Source organism: Semicossyphus pulcher, unplaced genomic scaffold, assembly GCF_022749685.1.
Source record: "Semicossyphus pulcher isolate SPU_LCO1_2020_fin unplaced genomic scaffold, fSemPul1.0.p SCAF_9, whole genome shotgun sequence".
NCBI classification, from domain to species: domain Eukaryota; kingdom Metazoa; phylum Chordata; class Actinopteri; order Labriformes; family Labridae; genus Semicossyphus; species Semicossyphus pulcher.
Window position 1 is genome coordinate 31908520 of NW_027211770.1, and position 19172 is coordinate 31927691.

Consider the following 19172-nt stretch of genomic DNA (forward strand, 5'->3'; position numbering starts at 1 on the left):
TGAATATTTCACCATATTCCCTCCATGAATCAGCACCCCCCTGCAGCTGTAACTGCCTGTTTCTTCAGTCTGAGTGGTTAACGGTTTGTGCTAAGTGATCGTCTTTACTCAGACTCTACACAGCTGGAGCGCGTTGCCCTTTTCAGTTCGACCGTGCAGATTATACACGAACCTGCACATGAATAACGGCAGCAGGAACACAGCAGCTGCTCGTTTTAATGTGCCTCTTCTCACCTGGCAGGCCTGTCAGGTCAAGTGTGAATAGTTTCTACAAGGAAACCTGACAGAATGTGCCTAATAGTGAGACGAAAGACGAGTTCACACAGAGACCTGGAGGGTTTTCCTGTGTTAAAGCAGCTCCTCTTTTCACCATGTCCTGTCTTCTTTTTCATCCTCCTGTCCTTCCTCTCTCTCCTCCTCTACCGGCGTCATTCTAAATTTAACCTCTGCTGCCGCTCACGTCGGCCTCTCGTCCCTCCTCTCGTCGCTCTATCCTGCAGCTGCTTTGTTCAACAGCAGCGGTTTCAGTCCTCATCAGAGTTCATGTGGACAACACAGACCAGCAACCAGACTGCCTGTGGCTGCTTCCACTGTTTAACCACTCAAATCTGACTGAGGAAGAGCCCTATGTTTTTGGAATGATGCGTCCTCTTACTGCCTGGTTGTTCATTCTGTTGGTCACTCTCACACACACACACACACGAGTGCACAAACCATCTGTGTGCTTTCACTCCGGGTTTCTGTCCGGGAGCGTGACAGCTGACATTTCAAATCTTAAAAATATCAAAGGTAAAATCATGTGAAGCACAGCCTCCACGTCATCCTCCACTCCTCTGGTTCGTCCTGTTTTTCTGCAATGCTGACAAAAAGCCAATTCAATGGAACTTAAATAGCTCAGGTGTGGCAATTTTCTTTTACATGAAGAACAAACATGACAAACGCCTTCACAGATGTTGCTACTGTAGCCCAAAGAAACAGAGGCTGATGGTTTCTCGTTTGCCAAACCCAGACTAAAAGCAAATATTACATGTGACTAAATTCATGAATAAGTAATTAATTAAAACTACACTCAGTAATCTATGTGTGTATATAGTTCATTTACTCTTTTTAAAGGGTTCAGAGGGTTTAAAAGATAACCTGGTGGACACAGACTGAGGTCATCAGAAAGATTCACTTTATGCAGAATGGATGTTATGTTAACGTTGGGTTTGTGAAATCTGTTATCTTCCTCTTGTTGTCTGCTTCCACCATCGTGGATAACGGTCTACAAATGATGTATCATGTTTTACCTGTGGGGCCACTTTTTATCAGTATAAGCTCCGGCTGTCAGACGGAAATGAAAACATTCCCGATCTACTTTCTTAGTGTTTACAGTCACGACATCGTCAAGTTTAACTACATCATTTAACAGGATCTCAACCTTAAATCATCAGCGGAACAAGATGAGCTACAGTTAGTGTCAGCTCAGCTCACAGCCTCCAAAGTCTCACCAAAGGACAGCAGAGAGACACTCATTTTTAACAGTAAACTGCTTTATTCAGTGTTTTTACTGGTTTTAAATCACAGGTGTGTTTGTTTTGGAGAGCTGAAGACGTCCTTGGATAATTCAGCTTCTGGTTAATACTTTTAGAAAGATGAAGGGTTGTAAAGTTTACTGCCTGTTTTAGTGTCCCTCCTGCACTGCTTTGGGTACAATGATGAAGCGAAAAAAGAGGGCAGGCATGAGGCGGTTTTATAACTATAATGTGCAATATGACATAAATATAAGGTTGTGTTATGTTCATTGTGGAATACTCTTCTAATATCAGGGGCTGTTCTCATATTTATAGAGCACATTTCATCCATCCTTTTTTCTCTGCTTATCCGGGGGCGGGTCTTTTGTTTTAAGTCTTGCCTTATTCTGTCTTCTGTAACCGTCTTATATATTCTTATTATTCACCATAATTAAAGACAACATGGGTAAAAAATAACACTGGAATCTTCAGCTGCAGGTCTCTTACTGTGTACATTATTTGGGCTTCAGGAACATGTGCAGAATGCAGTAAGGCAGGAAGGACATGCTGTTTGTTTTAAACGTGATGTGTCATTTAGTGCTATGACTGTTATATAACTGCATTAGGGAGAGGCATTTCAGGGCAAGTCACAAAATAACTAATATAACAATGTAAGAAATCTGACCAGAACAAAAGAGAATATTAGGGAGGTGTTACTGTATACTGTTGGAGCCGACACTGCTGAACATGACAATGACACTGTGGAACATGACGAGCCTCGAGACTTGTCTCAGGCACCAGATAAAAATAGTGCATCTGTTTCATCCCGGAGCTGCTGCTGGATGTGTGAAGGGCTGCCTGAGACTCATCGTCTCATAAGGCAGCGGCGTAACAAACATGGACCGACAGATTAGCAAAGAGGACGCACTGACGGCAGCTTTCTGTCAGACGCACACTGTGTGCTTTATGTGGCGGAAACAAACAAAGTCTTAAACTGTGAAAGAGTTCTGGGACCTCCGGGGGCAAAAACTGGACCATGACATTTAAAAGTCCTTGTTTTCCTTTGTCTGTACGGTAACGGCAACATTTGCACCGAGTCTTTTTACACCTGTTCAGAAATCTCAACATCCAGGCTTTTTCAGCTGCTGGAGGAGTGCTACCACCGTGAGCACTACCTTGTTTTGGGTCTGTCTGACAGTTCACACTTTTTTGTGTAAGACCCACAAACAATTAACGGATGCATTTAGGAATTAATTAATTTAAGCTACAAATACGAAAACTAAATACTTATAATAACCCTAACCTGGGTGACACATGACTCGACTTGGACTCGAGCACTGACTGCTTTTGGACTTGGAAAATGAAGAGGAGGACTCTGACTTATTTATTTATAAGGACTGTTTTATTGTTCTTAATAATAATGTATTCAGTTTCAAGGGGCTGCTATGTGTGTTCACCTGCATGTGCGTTCACGTGCCGCCTTGTTCAGCAACAGTTCCTGCCAGGATGCCTAAAGAGGCGACACGAATCATGCGCTTTGCTTTCGAAGATTTTACAGCAAATGCAGCAAGAGCCGTGCTGTGATACGTAGAGAACCATCGAGGAGAAGAAGGGGACAACCTCAAACTTTAACAGACATCAGTCCAGGATGCACCCAGAAAAGTTAGTGAGATGCTTAAGTTACTTGGCCCATGATAAGGACTCAGACTCGACTCTGATTGTTCATTGGTGGCTCAGACTCGGGCATGAACACGGGGGGCTTGAGACTCGACTTGGACTCCAGGTTTGGTGACTGTACTACAACACTGACATGTAAACTAGTAGTTCAAAATCAATACAGTGTTCTTCAGAACCAATACAGAACACTAAAAATATTTTACTTTACTCAAGTGTATCGATATTTTCTTAAAGCTGTTTATGTTACTTAATTAATTTTCAAATTGTGAATGTTTAACAATGAAGACTTTATCTCCCGTGATTCCACACTCCTTCTCTAACTTTGTCTTTTGTTATTGCTATAATTGAGAGATCCCTATTATGTGCATTTAAAGCTAATTCCTGTATAAATATCTATTTACATGTAATGGATTAGTTACCTGTGAGATGTATTTCTTCCATAGCGGCTCCTCTTCACAGATGTCGAACTCGTTCCAGCCGTGGTAGGCTCTCCTCCTGCACACCTCCTCCTGGGTCAGACCCAACTGCAGTTCGGCCTGTTAGCACCAACACGGCACAGGAAGATCAGAACATAGCTATCGTTACTGTCTCTTGGCTCAACTGGATAGTTATGATGCATGTGTGTGTCCTGGTACCTGCAGGATACACGCTGCTTCGTTGACGGGGAGTTCGCTGGCTTTTCTGGATGTTAGTACTGGGACCATGGTCTCATCTTCACTGCAGGGTTGTCTCTCGGAAAGCTGCAACACAAACAAACACACAAAGATAAAACTTTTGATACAGACCGGATACACAGGGGATTCTTCTTCACTGAGCTGGAGGACATTTCTCTGTGTAGGAGGTCAGACAGGAACATACAGTCCGAGTTTGTCTCGACATTCAGAGAAAATGAGCTGAACTCTTCCTGATGTTCACCTCAGCCAATTTACAGCAGAGAAGAGATGAGCCGACATCCACAGTCTGACACTGGAGACACTGATAAGCTCAGCTGTAGCTGCCTGGAGCTGAACTAGTCTTGTTTTTTTTTTATCAACGGACAGTAAATTATTCAGGAGACTCAAACTGTAAACTGTTTAAGGATTAGATTTTTGTTAATTCAGCACATTGAAAAAATACTCTACATAAATATCACGGCGCGTTTTTCTAATTAACAGACACGACTAAAACTCTGCAGCCATGCTAGCAGCTCTGTGGGCTCTGTCATAAGGAGTGTCTTAGGTTGCGGTTGTAGCGACTTGTCAATCACAGGTAGCCCCGCCCTAAACCCTACCCTGCTTTACGGTCTCTGCGATTCTAAATTGGAGCATAATTGACAAAACGAACATCATACTGTGTTCTTGAAACTAGAGATTGAGACCATAAACTCGTTAGGAAAATGTTACTGAGGGAAAAGGAGACAAGTAGGTTCTTCTATACCAGTGCTTCTCAAAGTGGGGTTTGCGAACCATAGCCTGGGCGTCCGCTCAATAACCATCATAAATTTATAATGAATTATAAAATTGTGCTGTATCATTAAAACTGCATGATGAGGACCGTTCAGGACCACAGCATGAAATCCACAAGGAATAAAATGACCCTCTCTTTTTAAGTATTAACATGATTCAAACTGAAATGTTTTTCTTTTTATCGTTGCGTCGCAAAAACAGGACGGCTGAGTTAAGAGCTGGAGCACAGTAAAGTGATGCGCGCAGAAACGGATCTTGTCACTTATCGCTGGCGGTCTCCCAGAGCGTCACGTTCAGGGGAGCGCTGGCTTGAGGCTCAAACGTTTCGATTGAAGCACCGGTACAATGTTCAATATAAGCCTAACTGTCTCTCTGCTCCGCTTGTATTTACTGTCACTCTGCCGCGCGCTCTTGTACTTGCTCGACCAATGCGCACTCCATGAGACAAGTTACAGCGAGAGGAGACTCCATCTTTTAATAGAGGGGATGGCAAGAAGTAGACCTCTGAAGTAGCCTACCTTCTCAATAATTGTTGATCTGTGTTTTGAAGTAACCCAGTACACTCTGTTGTTTATTAGTCATTATAATTGCAAAAATTATCGTTAGATTAATTGACAAAAAAAGCCCTAAAATGGTAGTGAGCATATGCTTAATAGGTGTTACGATTATGAGGGGGTCCTTGGAAAATGTTCTCCCCTGTAAGGAGTCCCTGGCCCCAAAAAGTCTGAGAACCCCTGTTCTGTACAATCAGACTTATTTTTCCAACTGAGTCACGCCCTGCTGGACATTGGAAGAATTGCTGTTTAAGCCACTGTTGCATTGACGTCACTTTTGGGACATAGAGGCTACAGCCTGTGCTAGGTACAAAACAGAAGAGGACCTAGGACAGAACCCTGAGGTACTCCTCAGTGTTTTGAGTGCTTTAGCCTGGTCATGCTTGGTCCACATAGAGAAAGTCCATTTTCATAGCAGCTAAAAATTCACTGCATCTGTCACCATATTTTTAAAAATCAGACCAGAATATTCCATATCATTTAGGCTGTAGCTAGTATGCTTACGTTTGCTAATCAGTGCTAAATAAAGAGAGATAAATTTGTTAATTCAAAAGGTATTTCAACATAAATCAACGTATTAGACACATTACAAGTGTAGTGACTAAATCCCACACTTGGCCACTACTGGCTGCTTATCGAGATTCATTTAGACGTGTGCTCGGTCCGAACAAAAAAAGATATTCTGCTGGCCAAACTTTAAATTATATTGGGCTTATTTCACAAATATAGTCCGTCCTTTCCATGCGTTTCCAAATAACAAAATTACATACGATCACTCGTCCAAACAAAAACTGTTCAATCAGCATAAACTATTTATTATGCCCTCTGAGCCCCTGGGCTCAGAGGGCATGAACTTAAATAACCGATGGCCAGCTTGGCCTCCAACACCCGCCTCCTGGCGGTCAAAGAAGCATAACACAAACACAACTGGTACATGGCTCCTACACAAAGGCTCACCTGATAATGGAGCTAGATGAAAAGTCAGAGGATCACTCATAATAATTTACCCTCCTGTGACCATGCATGTCTGCACACAAACTTTCAATTCATCAAATATTTGCTGAGACATTTCATGTGATAAACTGACCAAACAATAGACATCAGCATCCATAAACCCATCCGGCTAGCGTGGCTTTACATCCGCTATGGACTGAACTCACACCTGCTCAGTGATTTGAAACAGTGGCCACAATCGCATCAAAAAGACAAAGACTTTGGACAAATGTATCCTCATGGTGGGAAACCAGAGCCTGTTAGAATTACTACCTTTGATAAGATATCGCACCAGAAATAACTGCGATAAAAAGAATCATTTCAAGAGCATTTTGTTTTAACAAAGTGGACATACCCCGTCCTTCATGGTAAGAGGCTCTCCTTCCTCCTCAGGCTTAAACCCAGAACGAATCTTTGAAACCAGCTCCATTTGGACTTGTCCTCCCAAACTTTCCAGCTGGAATTGTGCAGTCGTCAGGTAGAAACACCTATCAGCCTCCAGTTACACGTTACCTTGATTCACCTGGTCCGCTGTGGCTGTGTGTGTGTCTGTGTGTGTGTTTTTAATTGTGTAGGAACCGCCTGTGCCCTGCCCACAATGAAAGCAAATGAGAGGACAGAAGCAGCGTGACCAGAAATGAAAGCAAAATGTCTCAGCATAGTTTAGGCGCTGCACCGAAGTCTTATTATAGTCAGGAGGAGTCCTTTTTGTTTATTTTGGCATCATTACGAATGTATTTTAGTTACTCTACGTGTCTGACATCATCACAGAAAGGATCCCTACAGAGAGAGACCCTTTTGTTAAAGAGGAAGATGATTTTTTTTAACCACAAACGGACGTTGCATCGCTCTCTTCAAAGCCACCAGACTCCATTGTCATTAACTGTAATTTTAACTCACAGACAATGCAGGGTGTTGGTCAACTGCTACCTTGACTGGATAGTTTAGTTGTTATTGCATTGTGTTGGGTCTCAGCTAACCTTTTAAAACACAGAATGTAACACAAAAAAACCTCACAGCTAAAGTCATCCATAGACCAACAACTCCTGTCATCTGTGAGGTAAAATCAGTGTTTTTATGAATGGAGTCTGGTGGCTTTAAAGAGATCGATGTAACAGCCATTTCTGCTTAAAACAATCATCTTCCTCTGTAACAAAAAGGTCTATCTCTGTAGGGATCCTTTCTGTCATGTTGTCACACACTTAGAATAACAATCTGAGCCTGTCAGTGGAAACAACAACTTTTAGTGGACGACCTTTGACCCATCAAGCATTACATTGCAGCCATTACAGCCTGTTGTTTGTTATTGTAATTATGAGTTATTTAGACTCTAACATCTGCAAAAAGTAGGCTCCAGGATTAAAAAAACAACACACAACTTCTTTAATAACTAGAAGCTTTGTCCAGTCACCCATTTCTGGTGAACCGATTCAGCCAAAAGGGACCCTTTGTGTGAACTCTTCTGATCGTGTCTCAGAGGTGAATACTGTTCACAACAGACGTCAACATTAAACAACTTAATCCACCTCTGCCTGCAGTATAATAACTGCAAATGAAACACAGCAATCCCAACAAACAGGCCTTTATACCAGCAGTCTCTAAGCCTACCTGACAATCACAGAGGATTACAGGAATCTAATTACTGCACACTGATCGCCAGTGGGAAAGAGAGCAGGACGGGAAATATTCAGAGTATTTCATGCGTTGGTTGAGCACAACAGGGCTGCTGAAGAACAGTCTCCTCATCTCGAGCAGGAGAATCGAGACCTCATCCTGTGCTCCACCTTTTAATCCTGAATCTAAGTGCTGAGAGGGAATGAGCGGAGGCTGGTCAGCAATGTCATCAGTACAATAGGATTACATTCACGTCCTGTATTTAGAGAACAGGCCACAGGCGTACCTATACCCCTTACTGAATTTAAATCCCTTCATTTCTCCCCAATTTCTCAAACATTCAGCAAGCAGCCTCCGTTTTTAACACACAGCATAGTTTAAATGACGAATGATCGTGTCAGCTGTTCTTAATTATTGTTAAATCCTCCAGTAAGCCGAAAGTCCAAAATAAAGCTTGGCTGTTTTGTGCTTTCACCAAGCCAGCGATTGAACTCTGCCAAAGATAGTTTATAAAGTGAAGAAGCATCACTCTGTAACATCGCTCTACAATACATGTGTCTGTAGTCCTAACAAATGTATCCTGTCCCTAAAATTCAGGAGTCACAGTCTTTCTCTTCTAAAAATCGGATCTAATTTAAGATTATCTGGTTGATTAGGAAGAGTTTACTCCTTTTACACAGTCTGTTTAAGGTGAGATCGTTGCAGCTTTATTCCATGTTGTCTTTATGTCTAAAAGGAACAAAAAGGGGATTTTGGGGGAATGTTGTTCTGCCTTTGAGACAGCAGCGGAGGTAGCAAGAGAGACAAGATGTCTGTGTAAATCAGGGAGGCGGCAAGACGGGACAGGAGCGATCGACTGAGGACATTTTACAAGAGGAGAATTATGATAAGGAGGAGAAGAAAAGGTTAAAGAAAATGAAGGAGAAGAAAAAGGGAGAGGATGAGGAAGAAGAAGAAGAACAAGGGGGAGAAGAAGAAATTGTTAAAGAGAAAGAAGAAGATAAAGAAGATACAGAAGGAGGGGGGAGGATGAGGAAGAAGAAGCAGTAGAACATGAGGTAGAAGAAGAGGAAGAAGACGATGACGACGACGAAGAAGAAGTGGGGAATAATGACAAGGTGAAGAAGAAAAGGGTAAAGAAGGAGGAAGAGGAAAAGAAGAAATAGAGGGAGGAGAAGATGATGAATAGGCCAATGAAGGAGATGGGAGGAAGAAGAGATGGAGAAGCAAAATAAACAGAAGAAGTTGGTGGTTGACTTAAAGAAACCAAACATGTCTGATCTGGGGGGAAGGAGAGGTCCAGCCTCTGAGCAGAGGATGAAATCAACCACCGTATAACATGGACGGCAAAGGATCACTAGCACTGTTTAGAAAGCAATGCAGCTGGTTGACGTGTCAGACGGATTTACAACTGTTCAGTGTGAAACAGGAGAGAATTATCTTCACTTTAATAACAATAGTTGAGGTGTCTGAGAGCTTCAAACAGCCTGAACTGAACACTGTTACGGCTTTTACTACAGACACTTATAGCCTTACATGATAATGATGATGATTACTTCCTTCCAGCGAGCAGAAGACGACTACAGAGTAAGGAGGAGGCGGAGGAAGCTGACAGCATCCTGGCATCGTTTAAAGCCAGCAGGAAACAGAAAGGGCCGTCAAAATAAAAGCCCACAGGGTTTAAAAACAGAACAAAGCCTCTCCTCACCTTCACTCACGATGAAGAGCAGAAACTGTCATCACTCTGTCAGCTCATTTTCATATCTCTATGAAGAGCTATTTAAAAACACTTCTCCCTTTGCCATCAAAGATAAAGATCTACTTCTCCTTCCTGTGAAACTGTAGTTTAGTCACAACCGCTGGGTGTCTGTCTCGTTATAATCTAGTGTGTGAGGCCTTAAAATGATGTCTCAATACAATACAGAATACTTTTGCCTCTTTTCTGCTAAAACAGTATAATTCTGAAATGCATGTTCAACACTAACTGCCCTCTGACATAAACACAGCTGGTGAAGACTTCAGGTCAAACCAAACCAAACACTTTTCTTCCTAAGCAAAGTCTTTCTTTTACACAAACACTTTAATTAAAGAGATGGCCGACATGACAGCTCCCTGAAAGTGAAGCCAAACCCTCTCTGTTGCCCCCTGCTGACTGGCTGCAGTATAGCTCATAAAGCCCGCCTCCTCCATGTTAACAGATGGGACATGAGTCAAACTATAAAATCAAAATACACGTCAAATACATTTTTCTCCAACATGGTTTCTGTCATTATAGTTAGTTCTTATCCTGCTGATTTATGTCCAAGTGAGAAGTTTACTTTTAATTAGTTATTTGATGCTATAAAAAGGGGGTGTTGCCTCATGATTGACAGCTCTGTTGACAAATGGGGCTCCTGCAGCGTTCTGTTCCCGAGTAGCAGAGTAGAGGAGGAACGGCGAGAGGAGGCGTAACTAACACTAACACTACAGTCATTGAACTTTCCATCAGCGTGAATATCTGCTTCAGACCGACACGAGAAGCTGTTCTGCTGCAGACTGAGCCCACCTGAGGGCTCCAACACGCCAAGGACACCTGAGGGCTCCGACACGCCAAGGACACCTGAGGGCTCCGACACGCCAAGGACACCTGAGGGCTCCGACACGCCAAGGACACCTGAGGGCTCTGACACGCCAAGGACACCTGAGGGCTCCAACACGCCAAGGACACAAGGTAAAGGTGTGTGTCGGGTGAAGGAAGGGGCAGGACATCAACACAGTGGCTCCACCAGCCGATCTCTACTGCACACACTCTGGATACGGATGATGGCAGCGCCTGCTCCGGGGGGGATTTTAGCTATCGGAAATGCATGTGGCATATTATTTTTACATCCTCTGTGGCTTTGACACCTAACGCGGGACATTTATAATCGAGGAGGATTTTTTAAGATGTGGGCTTCAGACTGAACGGTCCACAGTTTGATTCTCGGAGGGATAAATCAAGGTAGGAAAAGTGTAAAAGCAACGTTCATCTTTCCCTCACTACCCTTTCATAAGTGCCACTGAGCAAAAGACCTTAACCAAATCTTAGCCTGCTGAGCGCTGAGAGAATAAACATGAAATCCTGTCCTGTGGATTCTGCGCTGAATACATTTCAGGTATTTCTCATCTACTTTCAATATTTTCACAGCGACAGTCTGAAGAAGAGAAAACTTCAGTGGTTTCCCCCACAGGCGGACAAGCCTTCAGATGGTGGATTGAGAGTTACGGTAATTTCGCAGCAGCTAAATGTGATAGATAAACAAACAGAGAAAGAGTTCAGCAGAGACAGAAATGACAGACGAGCACCTGGTTTGAATAATAACCTGAGTGGCTCCATGCAGCCAGCAGAGAACGGGTGACGGAGACGTGATTCCTCTAAAGAGCTCTGACACTTTCACCTCAGCAGGTCATCAAAAACACACAAACCTGACTGCAGGAGAAAATCAGAGGCCCAGTCGTTTCACTCCAGATAAATAGTGCAGTGCTGATCTGTCCCCTTCTTCTTACATTCAGCTCCACACACTCAATAATCCAGTCATTGACTCAGTTAGCATTAGCCAGGACTCAGTTACCTGTTAGCATCAGCTTAAATACAGGTAGAATCTCCACTCCTCCCTGTGCAGACGTCTGGTATCATCTCATAATCCTTTGTAAACCACAGGTAAATAAAAGCAGCATCTCTGCTGCCTCCGTTCCTTTGAGCAAACGTCCTCTGCTTTACACAGTCAGTGAACGGTGCAGGTAAGAGAGCTCTGTGAGTAGAGGTGAGGGGCTGAGAGGATTGTTTCTGATTAGTTGTGTCTGGAGCTTAGAGAAGGTTCTCACACCTCCACCTGTGGGATCAGACTCCTGGACTGCCCCCTTTAGGACGGGAGGACAAGTGCAGTCACAGGCTGGAGGCTCGACTTGTGTTTTACCAGCAAAGTAAAGAGAGTAACTCCTTTCCAACGCTTAAAAAGCTACAGTCAAGCGCCTAACAACAACAAAAAGGTATGTAAGGTATCCTTACACCTAGTCAGGGCTCGGTGTGAGCTGAAACGTCTGCCTGCTTCTCTGAGAACTAAAGAAGCTCTTCTGATGAGAGATGTATTTAACAACTTGTCCTTTTGCCTTTTATACAAGCGGTTCATCAGCCAGCTCGTATTTTGCCTGCTGACTTTCCCTGCATGAGTTTAATAAAAACACTGAGCAGGTTTTCCTGCCTGTCCCTTTAAATTCAGCCTGATTTGACTGCTGACTTTCCAAGATGCAAAAAAAAAAACCCCAAAACAAACAAACAAACAGACACAAAAAAAACAAATCAAGTGCCTGGACAAGCCTCAGCCTTCATCTCGTCCTCATTACATCAGCCTGCAGTCTTTATCAGCGCTTCCCAGCAGCTCCAGTTAGATCCAGGTCAAACTCTATTAACGGGTTTGGAGTGAGTGTGGGCCGAGTGCCAGATCCCTGCAGGGACGCTCATTTTTTCCTCAAGTGTTGCTCTCAGACACTCAGCTCAACATCGCTCTCATGAAGCCTGAGAGAGAGAGGAGCTGAGCTTTAACCCGGACACACATCAAACCCGGATCTACACACAGCACCCGTGATTTTATGGCTCTTTGTTTCTCTAAAGTCTACAGAGGAGGAATGTTTGTGCAGGACATCCTGATTACCTGATGTCAGCTTAGCCATGAATCAGTAGATAACATTACATTCACCTATGTTTATTTACCTACATTCCTACACAAAAGAAGCAAAGAAGAAGAGCAGGGCTGCAATAACGTGATTATTTTCCCGAGAAATCAAATAACCTTTGGGTGTAATTAACATGATAAATACGTTTTCTGACAGACTGTAAAGTGATGACTTAAATACAACAGATATTCTGCTTGATGGTGTAAAACAGAAGAAGCCATTAGAGTCTCTCATTAGAGCTGTTTTTTGCTTGAAAGATGACTGAAGCACTTCAGTGTTTCAGCTTGACCTAAAGCCTGATAACTGGAACTTGTGGACAACATTCAGCGATCAAACCATCAACCCTCCGATTCATGGAAAACACTGCTCTGCCACTACATCCGCCCAAATACATGTGCCGCATTTGCATGAAGTTCAACTTGAAGATGCAAATTTGCACCACAGAACCATGAACTGTGATGATAGCACACGTCACTCCGAGGGAGACGCAGACGCAGCATCCTGTTCTTCAGATATTTAAGATTCCTGCCCGACTGGAGGAACCAGGAGAACATGAACGCTGAGCCTGGAGGTTACAACACCCGAGTAACATGCAGACCTGACGGGCCGCATAACAATTTCAGGTTCTTGATGTTTCACACTGAGGAAACAAATATGTTGAAACACAGAAAGGGCGGCACCTTTACGTGTACGCTTTTAAAATCTTTGATTTGAGTTCAATTTTAAAACCACAAGGCTGTTAATTACAGAGAGCTGTGCAGAGGGAGACAACAACTAGCTGAGGCGGGGCCGATGTGACGCAGAAATGAGGATAAATCTGATCTCCAAAGTGTGTAGCACACGACCTCGGACGCAGTGTCTACTTCTTCTCTGAAAGGATTGTCTCATGGAGGTGTCCCTGCAGAGGTCCAGAGAAGCTGGATATTTTGTGTGTGCAGAAATCAAACCAGCATACACTCGTGCAGTTTGCCATCATGTACAGACAACAGCTCCAGTTTCAGTATCTTTCCCAGCAAACTGGATTTTTACAGTGAAATTAAACAAGATGTTTGGCTTTCTGCCATAATGGATGTGAACAACCCGGCTGGCAAACTGCTGGTGTTCCTGTGACAGGTAGAAGAAATGAATCATTTTTTGTTTCTTTTGGTATTTATTTTGTTGTACTGCATATTCATTTCACCAAAATCCCTCATTTATTCTGTTGTTATATTTCTGTGAGTAGAGTTTACTGTAGAGTTGTGTCATAGCGCCCTCTAGCGATCGTTAGCGGACATATCGCTCCATTCCCGTCCCTCGTCAGTCTGCACCGAACATGACTGTGAGAGGTACGTACTCAAAGCAGCGCGATCATAAAGTCAGAAGTTTAAGTTTTAACATTGGTGTGAATGCACACAGCAGTTTATTTAGTTAGAATATTGTTACTTTAGAAGAGCTGTGTAGTTTTCTGTCGTGTTTTTGCTGTAAATGTGAGTTTTGAGAGCTCAAAGACTAGCTAAAACATGTTAACTGTAATGTTAAGTGGCTGGCTTTCGCCATTTTACCTTCTCGTAGGATGTTTAAGCTTATCCTTTTCCCACGTTAGGCGTGCTTTGTGAAGATAGGAAGCCTGACAGCGTTTGTGCTGTGCTTGAACTCACTGCAGCAATAAACCTGAGTTCGCCAAGAATTGTCGGTTTGCAGTGGTTCTTTGCACGCTCCCAGAACACAACGCACAGTGGCCGGGACCGGCAGACTACCTGTGTTACATTCGCTTCACTTCAGACCGACGACGTCCCTCCTGCAGTAGCTGCAGAGCTTCAATGTGAACGCCTCATTTAATAGCAGCTAGGACTGAATATCACCTGATAACAAATGGTCATGAGGCAGATGATCTCCACTGCGGTCCTCTAATCTAATGATGGCAGGAAAAGTAGGACAGGATAAAGTCTCACAAATCCATCGGACTCTTCTATTATCTTTCTAAAGTGTCTTATTTCTGCTCCAAAACTGAAAACCCCCCAAACTAAATCTAACGTCAGGTCCAGACTTTCTGGAGACGGACACAAGATTCAATGAATGAAACAGAGAGAGGAAGTCTGTTAATGTCGAGTTTAGGGAGTGTATCAGTGAACGAAGCTCCTGATAAACAGAGACCTTAGACTTCAGACAACCTTAGAGAGGAAATGCCTGTAACCAAGGGAAACTCCTCAGACACTATAATGATGGGTTTAAGAGTAGTAGCAGTGGTACTTCACTAAAAATAGCACTGGCACTAAGAAGTAGTGCTCGAACGCTCAACAACAGTAATCACAAGTCTTATTATAATCTGATTATGCTCAGAGCTTCTTGGACTGGTAGGAGAGTTAGTTTGACCAGCAGCATAAAGTATTGATCCTGAACCAAGCAGTAAAAAGAACTGGTGGTTAAAGTGCATCATATCAGAGCCAAAGACATGGAGGGCTGGGTCACTGTTGGAAGGTTCTCCACAAACACGGTTCTTCTCAGTTTCTCTGTACATGTTATTGTTAATCTGCTGATACATTCAGGAGCATCTGTGCAACCATATAAAAAAGTTTGTGTGCACGGTGCAGTCGAGACGAGGCAGACATGTTTGTGTTAGTTGAACAGATACGGACTTTATTTATCCCCGGGGGAAATGTTTGCATGCCAAAGCAGCAGTATGCTAATGAGACAAACACTAATACAAAAGCTCCTTTCAAACACTAACAAAAAATAATACTAAGAAATACTGATCATTGACATTATGCTAACTGACTCAGATTACATCCTCCACTAGCACTGCTGTGGTTTGTTATAGTCACATGATCATTTACCTGAAGCCTGTTGACTTTCAGGGGAACTGAAGAGTTACAGTGTCGGGATGGGTGCATTGACTCGCCCACCCGCAGATATACAACACCTCACTTTAGGCAGCTTCAGAGACCGATACTGGTATCGAAAAAAAACTTTACAAACTCAGACTTCAAATGATAAACCAGTAAAAATAACTGGGATGGAGGCAGAGACGGGTGATGGGAATAGAGGGCAGTGTGTGAGACAGGTCAGCAAGGCTTCAGTGTGTTGGCTGCCCCGCCGCGCTCAGCTTTAATGATTACTTACAGTGATGTGGCCTAAACATGTTTTGAAGCCGACAGTTGACAGTTGACAGTTTCACAACCTGCTCGGCTGCCGTCCGCTATGTTTACCTCTTTGGCTAACGTCGCTGTCAGCAGCCCGGCCGGAGAGGTGCTAATGCACACACATTTTAGAACTGACTACCATCCTATGCACTTCAACTGTGTTGGAGTCTTATGTTTTTAAAAATGATGAACAAAGGGATTAAAACTCAAGTTACAGCTAAAGCATAAGACTGTGATTCTGATATAAAAAAGTATTGTACTGTACTAGAAATAATAGAAAATGTGACTCAAAGTACAGTTTGGAGTCCAGAAAGATCTCAGCAGCCTCCTGCTTCCCACAGACTGTTAGAACATCTGCAGCACACAGAGAATGTGTGGTCTTTAGAAATAATTATATACATTTAAGATTATTAATCAATAATCACATTTGTTGATGAGCAGCCGAACTTCTTCCTGTCTGTATGTTAGCAGAAGTTTTAGGAGAAAGGTCCAGAAGGATTGCAGGGAGGCACCGAGCGGAGGCTAGCAGACACATAGCGCTGCCAAACAGACTAACAGGCTGCTGTGGAGGCCATTCATCAGCCCGACCCGACACACAGTTCAGAGCAGGAGAGCAGCCGAGTGTGGAAGAGAAGCCGAGAGGATGCTGCTCTGCACAAATAGGTTATCGTCTGCTAAACTCCAGCACCTTTACACGGCTCAGACACACAACACAGAGACACACACACACACACACACACACACACATCTGTCCTCCTCCTCCTCCTCCTCAGCAGGAACATAACACGAGCAAACAGACCCCGCTCGGCCCGGCGCTCAGTCTTAGGATGAAATGAGACAGTTTTCATGTGATTCATATCCTGAACAGGCCTCAGATCCTGGTTATGGTCTCATTATTCAGGATAAGCTGCTTATAGGTGTCTTTGTGTCCCACGCAGCAGGAGTAAACACGGCGTTAGCGTCCAAACAGAAGCAATAAAAGCAACAATTATCTGCTTTACACTGAGCTCTGCAGAGGGCTGCTCGCTGTACGGCTGAGTCACTGATCATATTAGAATCATCATCTGGAGTATTGTCTCCATCATTAGCTCATTACACTATCAGACTCCTGGTAATGGCTTTGACCTGCACAGAGGGTTCTGTTTCCTCATGGTTATTAAGCTGATTTATTCATGAATGATTTAGTAGGTAAGATGTCAAAACAATAAACCAAATGTCCACTAAAAGAGAGCAAACAGAGGTTAGGTTAATTACTGTTAGAAATCTGTATTAAGTGCACATTTGAGCAGCTTTCCTAAACAGGTTTGTGATCTTCTGTTGACTCATGGTTTCAGCTCTACACGGATCCTGATCATTAGTTATTTTAGTCTCTGGAATCAGATCAGACTCTTCAATACAAAGCGTCAACTACAAGTTGTTCAGCACTACAAAATGTCTTAAGGAGGAAATCTCAAGTCTCATCACGATACGATATAACTGACCCTTCGGATAACGATACGATATTTGCTTGTATCAAAGTTTAAAGCATCACTTATATCCACTCGTCTAAAACGACTAAAACATGATTTAAACGGAAACCTCAAGAATCATATCAGCGTCACAGCCCTTCCCTTCAGAATTTTCCATAAGTGTATATTGACAGCCGCGTACTCTGTGTCATTTTAAACTATAATTTAGACTTATAAAAGACTTCGGTCAGCCTGTGAAGTTAAATGCAGTTTGGTGCACAGCCTTGAAGCCCCACCAGCGAGCGTTAAAGAAACACTGATGAAAAACACTAACGTTGCTGCTTTTGCTGGTTTAATTCACTTACTTATTTGTTTTGGAGACGAGGACAGCTCTGTGGATAATTGGGCTACCTGTAATAACCTTATGAACACCGAAGAGTCATTGTTAGAGTGGGTTTGTCAGTTTCTCAGGCTGAAATGTTGCTGCTGCTGCTGCATGTCTGTCTCTGTTTACAGAGAAGAAGCTTAAAAAGTGTTGACTGATAAAATGTCTCAGGCTCTTCTCGACTGGTGATTAAAATTCACTTTTAGAGAGCAGCCCAAGAAAGCATCTTAATTAGCCGACCCTGATTGTGCAGTGGTGTTACAGAGTGATGCTTCTTGTACCTCATAAACAATCTTTGGCAGAGAACAGACAGCGGCTGCAGAGAGCACACAAACGCACCAACTGCAAAGTGTTTAATGACCTGCCTTCCAGATATTCATGTCTTTAAAGGGAATTAGCAACATCAAATGTTTGTCATGTTGTGTTCTGGTTTACAGTCAGAAGCTGCTCACTGAATGATCAAATCTGCACAAGTGATGGAATGTTTTCAAAAAGTGGACCTTTTATTGGGACGACAGTAAGATGATGTTTAAACCAACATGGTTACAGAGCGTGAGAACGGCCCAGAATCTCCTCCTGGGAACTTATAACAGAGTATTATTGTAAAGAGGAGCTGAGCCGCCTCACGTGCTCGCTGGGTAAATATCACATCTGGGTGGTCAGTCAGTCTGAGACCTGAAGGGAATCTGTTCCTCCACATGACACTGACTCCCAACATGAAAACTGCCGCATAAAACAGGAAGAAGGTTGTCTGTTTTTACAACAACAGCAGCTTCTTTCCACCGCTGTCTTAAAGGACAAAGATGATGAATCAGGTTCAGCTTGAGATATTTTAAATCTCAAGAACAATGAACAGCTCGGCTCTTCTCTCGGCCTCTGAACACAGCACTAATCCCTTTATGGGGGTGGTCTAACAGATTTCAGGTTCAGTACCATCTTTATCTTTGAATCTTTGAATCAAAACTTTCTCTTGTCTGTCTTGTGTCTTTCCCTTCAGCCAAGTACAAAATCACAGTTTCAGAATGGTGATAACTCTACACTTCTTTAAACTAACTAACAAATTGTTTAGACTCCTGCTGGTTTTTTCCACAGACTGTCGAAAAAGATGGCCAACATGACAGCTCCCTGAAAGTGAGTCCGAACCCTCTCTGTCGCCCCCTGCTGACTGGCTGCAGTATAGCTCATAAAGCCCGCCTCCTCCATGTTAACAGATGGGACATGAGTCAAACTATAAAATCAAAATACACGTCAAATACATTTTTCTCCAACATGGTTTCTGTCATTATAGTTAGTTCTTATCCTGCTGATTTATGTCCAAGTGACAAGTTTACTTTTAATTAGTTATTCGATGCTATAAAAAGGGGGTGTGGCCTCATGATTGACAGCTCTGTGGACAAATGGGGCTCCTGCAGCGTTCTGTTCCCGAGTAGCAGAGTAGAGGAGGAACGGCGAGAGGAGACGTAACTAACACTAACACTACAGTCATTGAACTTTCCATCAGCGTGAATATCTGCCGACACAAGAAGCTGTTCTGCTGTTAAACACGCCGACATGTCGGATCTTGTCTCAGTCTTAAGTTAAATGTGTGTCTTGGTTAGCTGAGGTGGCTACGGCGGCTCCACCTGCTGATCTCCACTGTGCAAGTCTGGCTCCAAATGACGCCACCAGTGCAAGATGGCAGCGCGCGCATTGGGGCACATTCAGACTCATTGTAACTTTTGCTGTAAGCATTGTCGCTAACAGGCAGCTTGC

At 43.2% G+C, this 19172-nt stretch overlaps 1 protein-coding gene across 5 annotated transcripts in view; it reads right to left on the minus strand.

Moving 5' to 3' along the window:
• Positions 1-19172, minus strand: part of atp2c1 (ATPase secretory pathway Ca2+ transporting 1) — a 44613-nt gene that overhangs the window by 20416 nt on the left and 5025 nt on the right. For 3 of the 5 annotated variants that reach the window (XM_069655637.1, XM_069655638.1, XM_069655640.1), the window contains 2 exons: positions 3806-3910; positions 3590-3706 (listed from right to left, as the gene is read on the minus strand). In XM_069655637.1, the coding sequence (XP_069511738.1) occupies positions 3590-3706; positions 3806-3910 (222 nt within the window). Of the gene's footprint in view, positions 1-3589; positions 3707-3805; positions 3911-6517; positions 6745-9484; positions 9515-19172 lie in introns of those variants that run through there. The other 2 variants (XM_069655639.1, XM_069655636.1) reach the window with 2 other exon arrangements.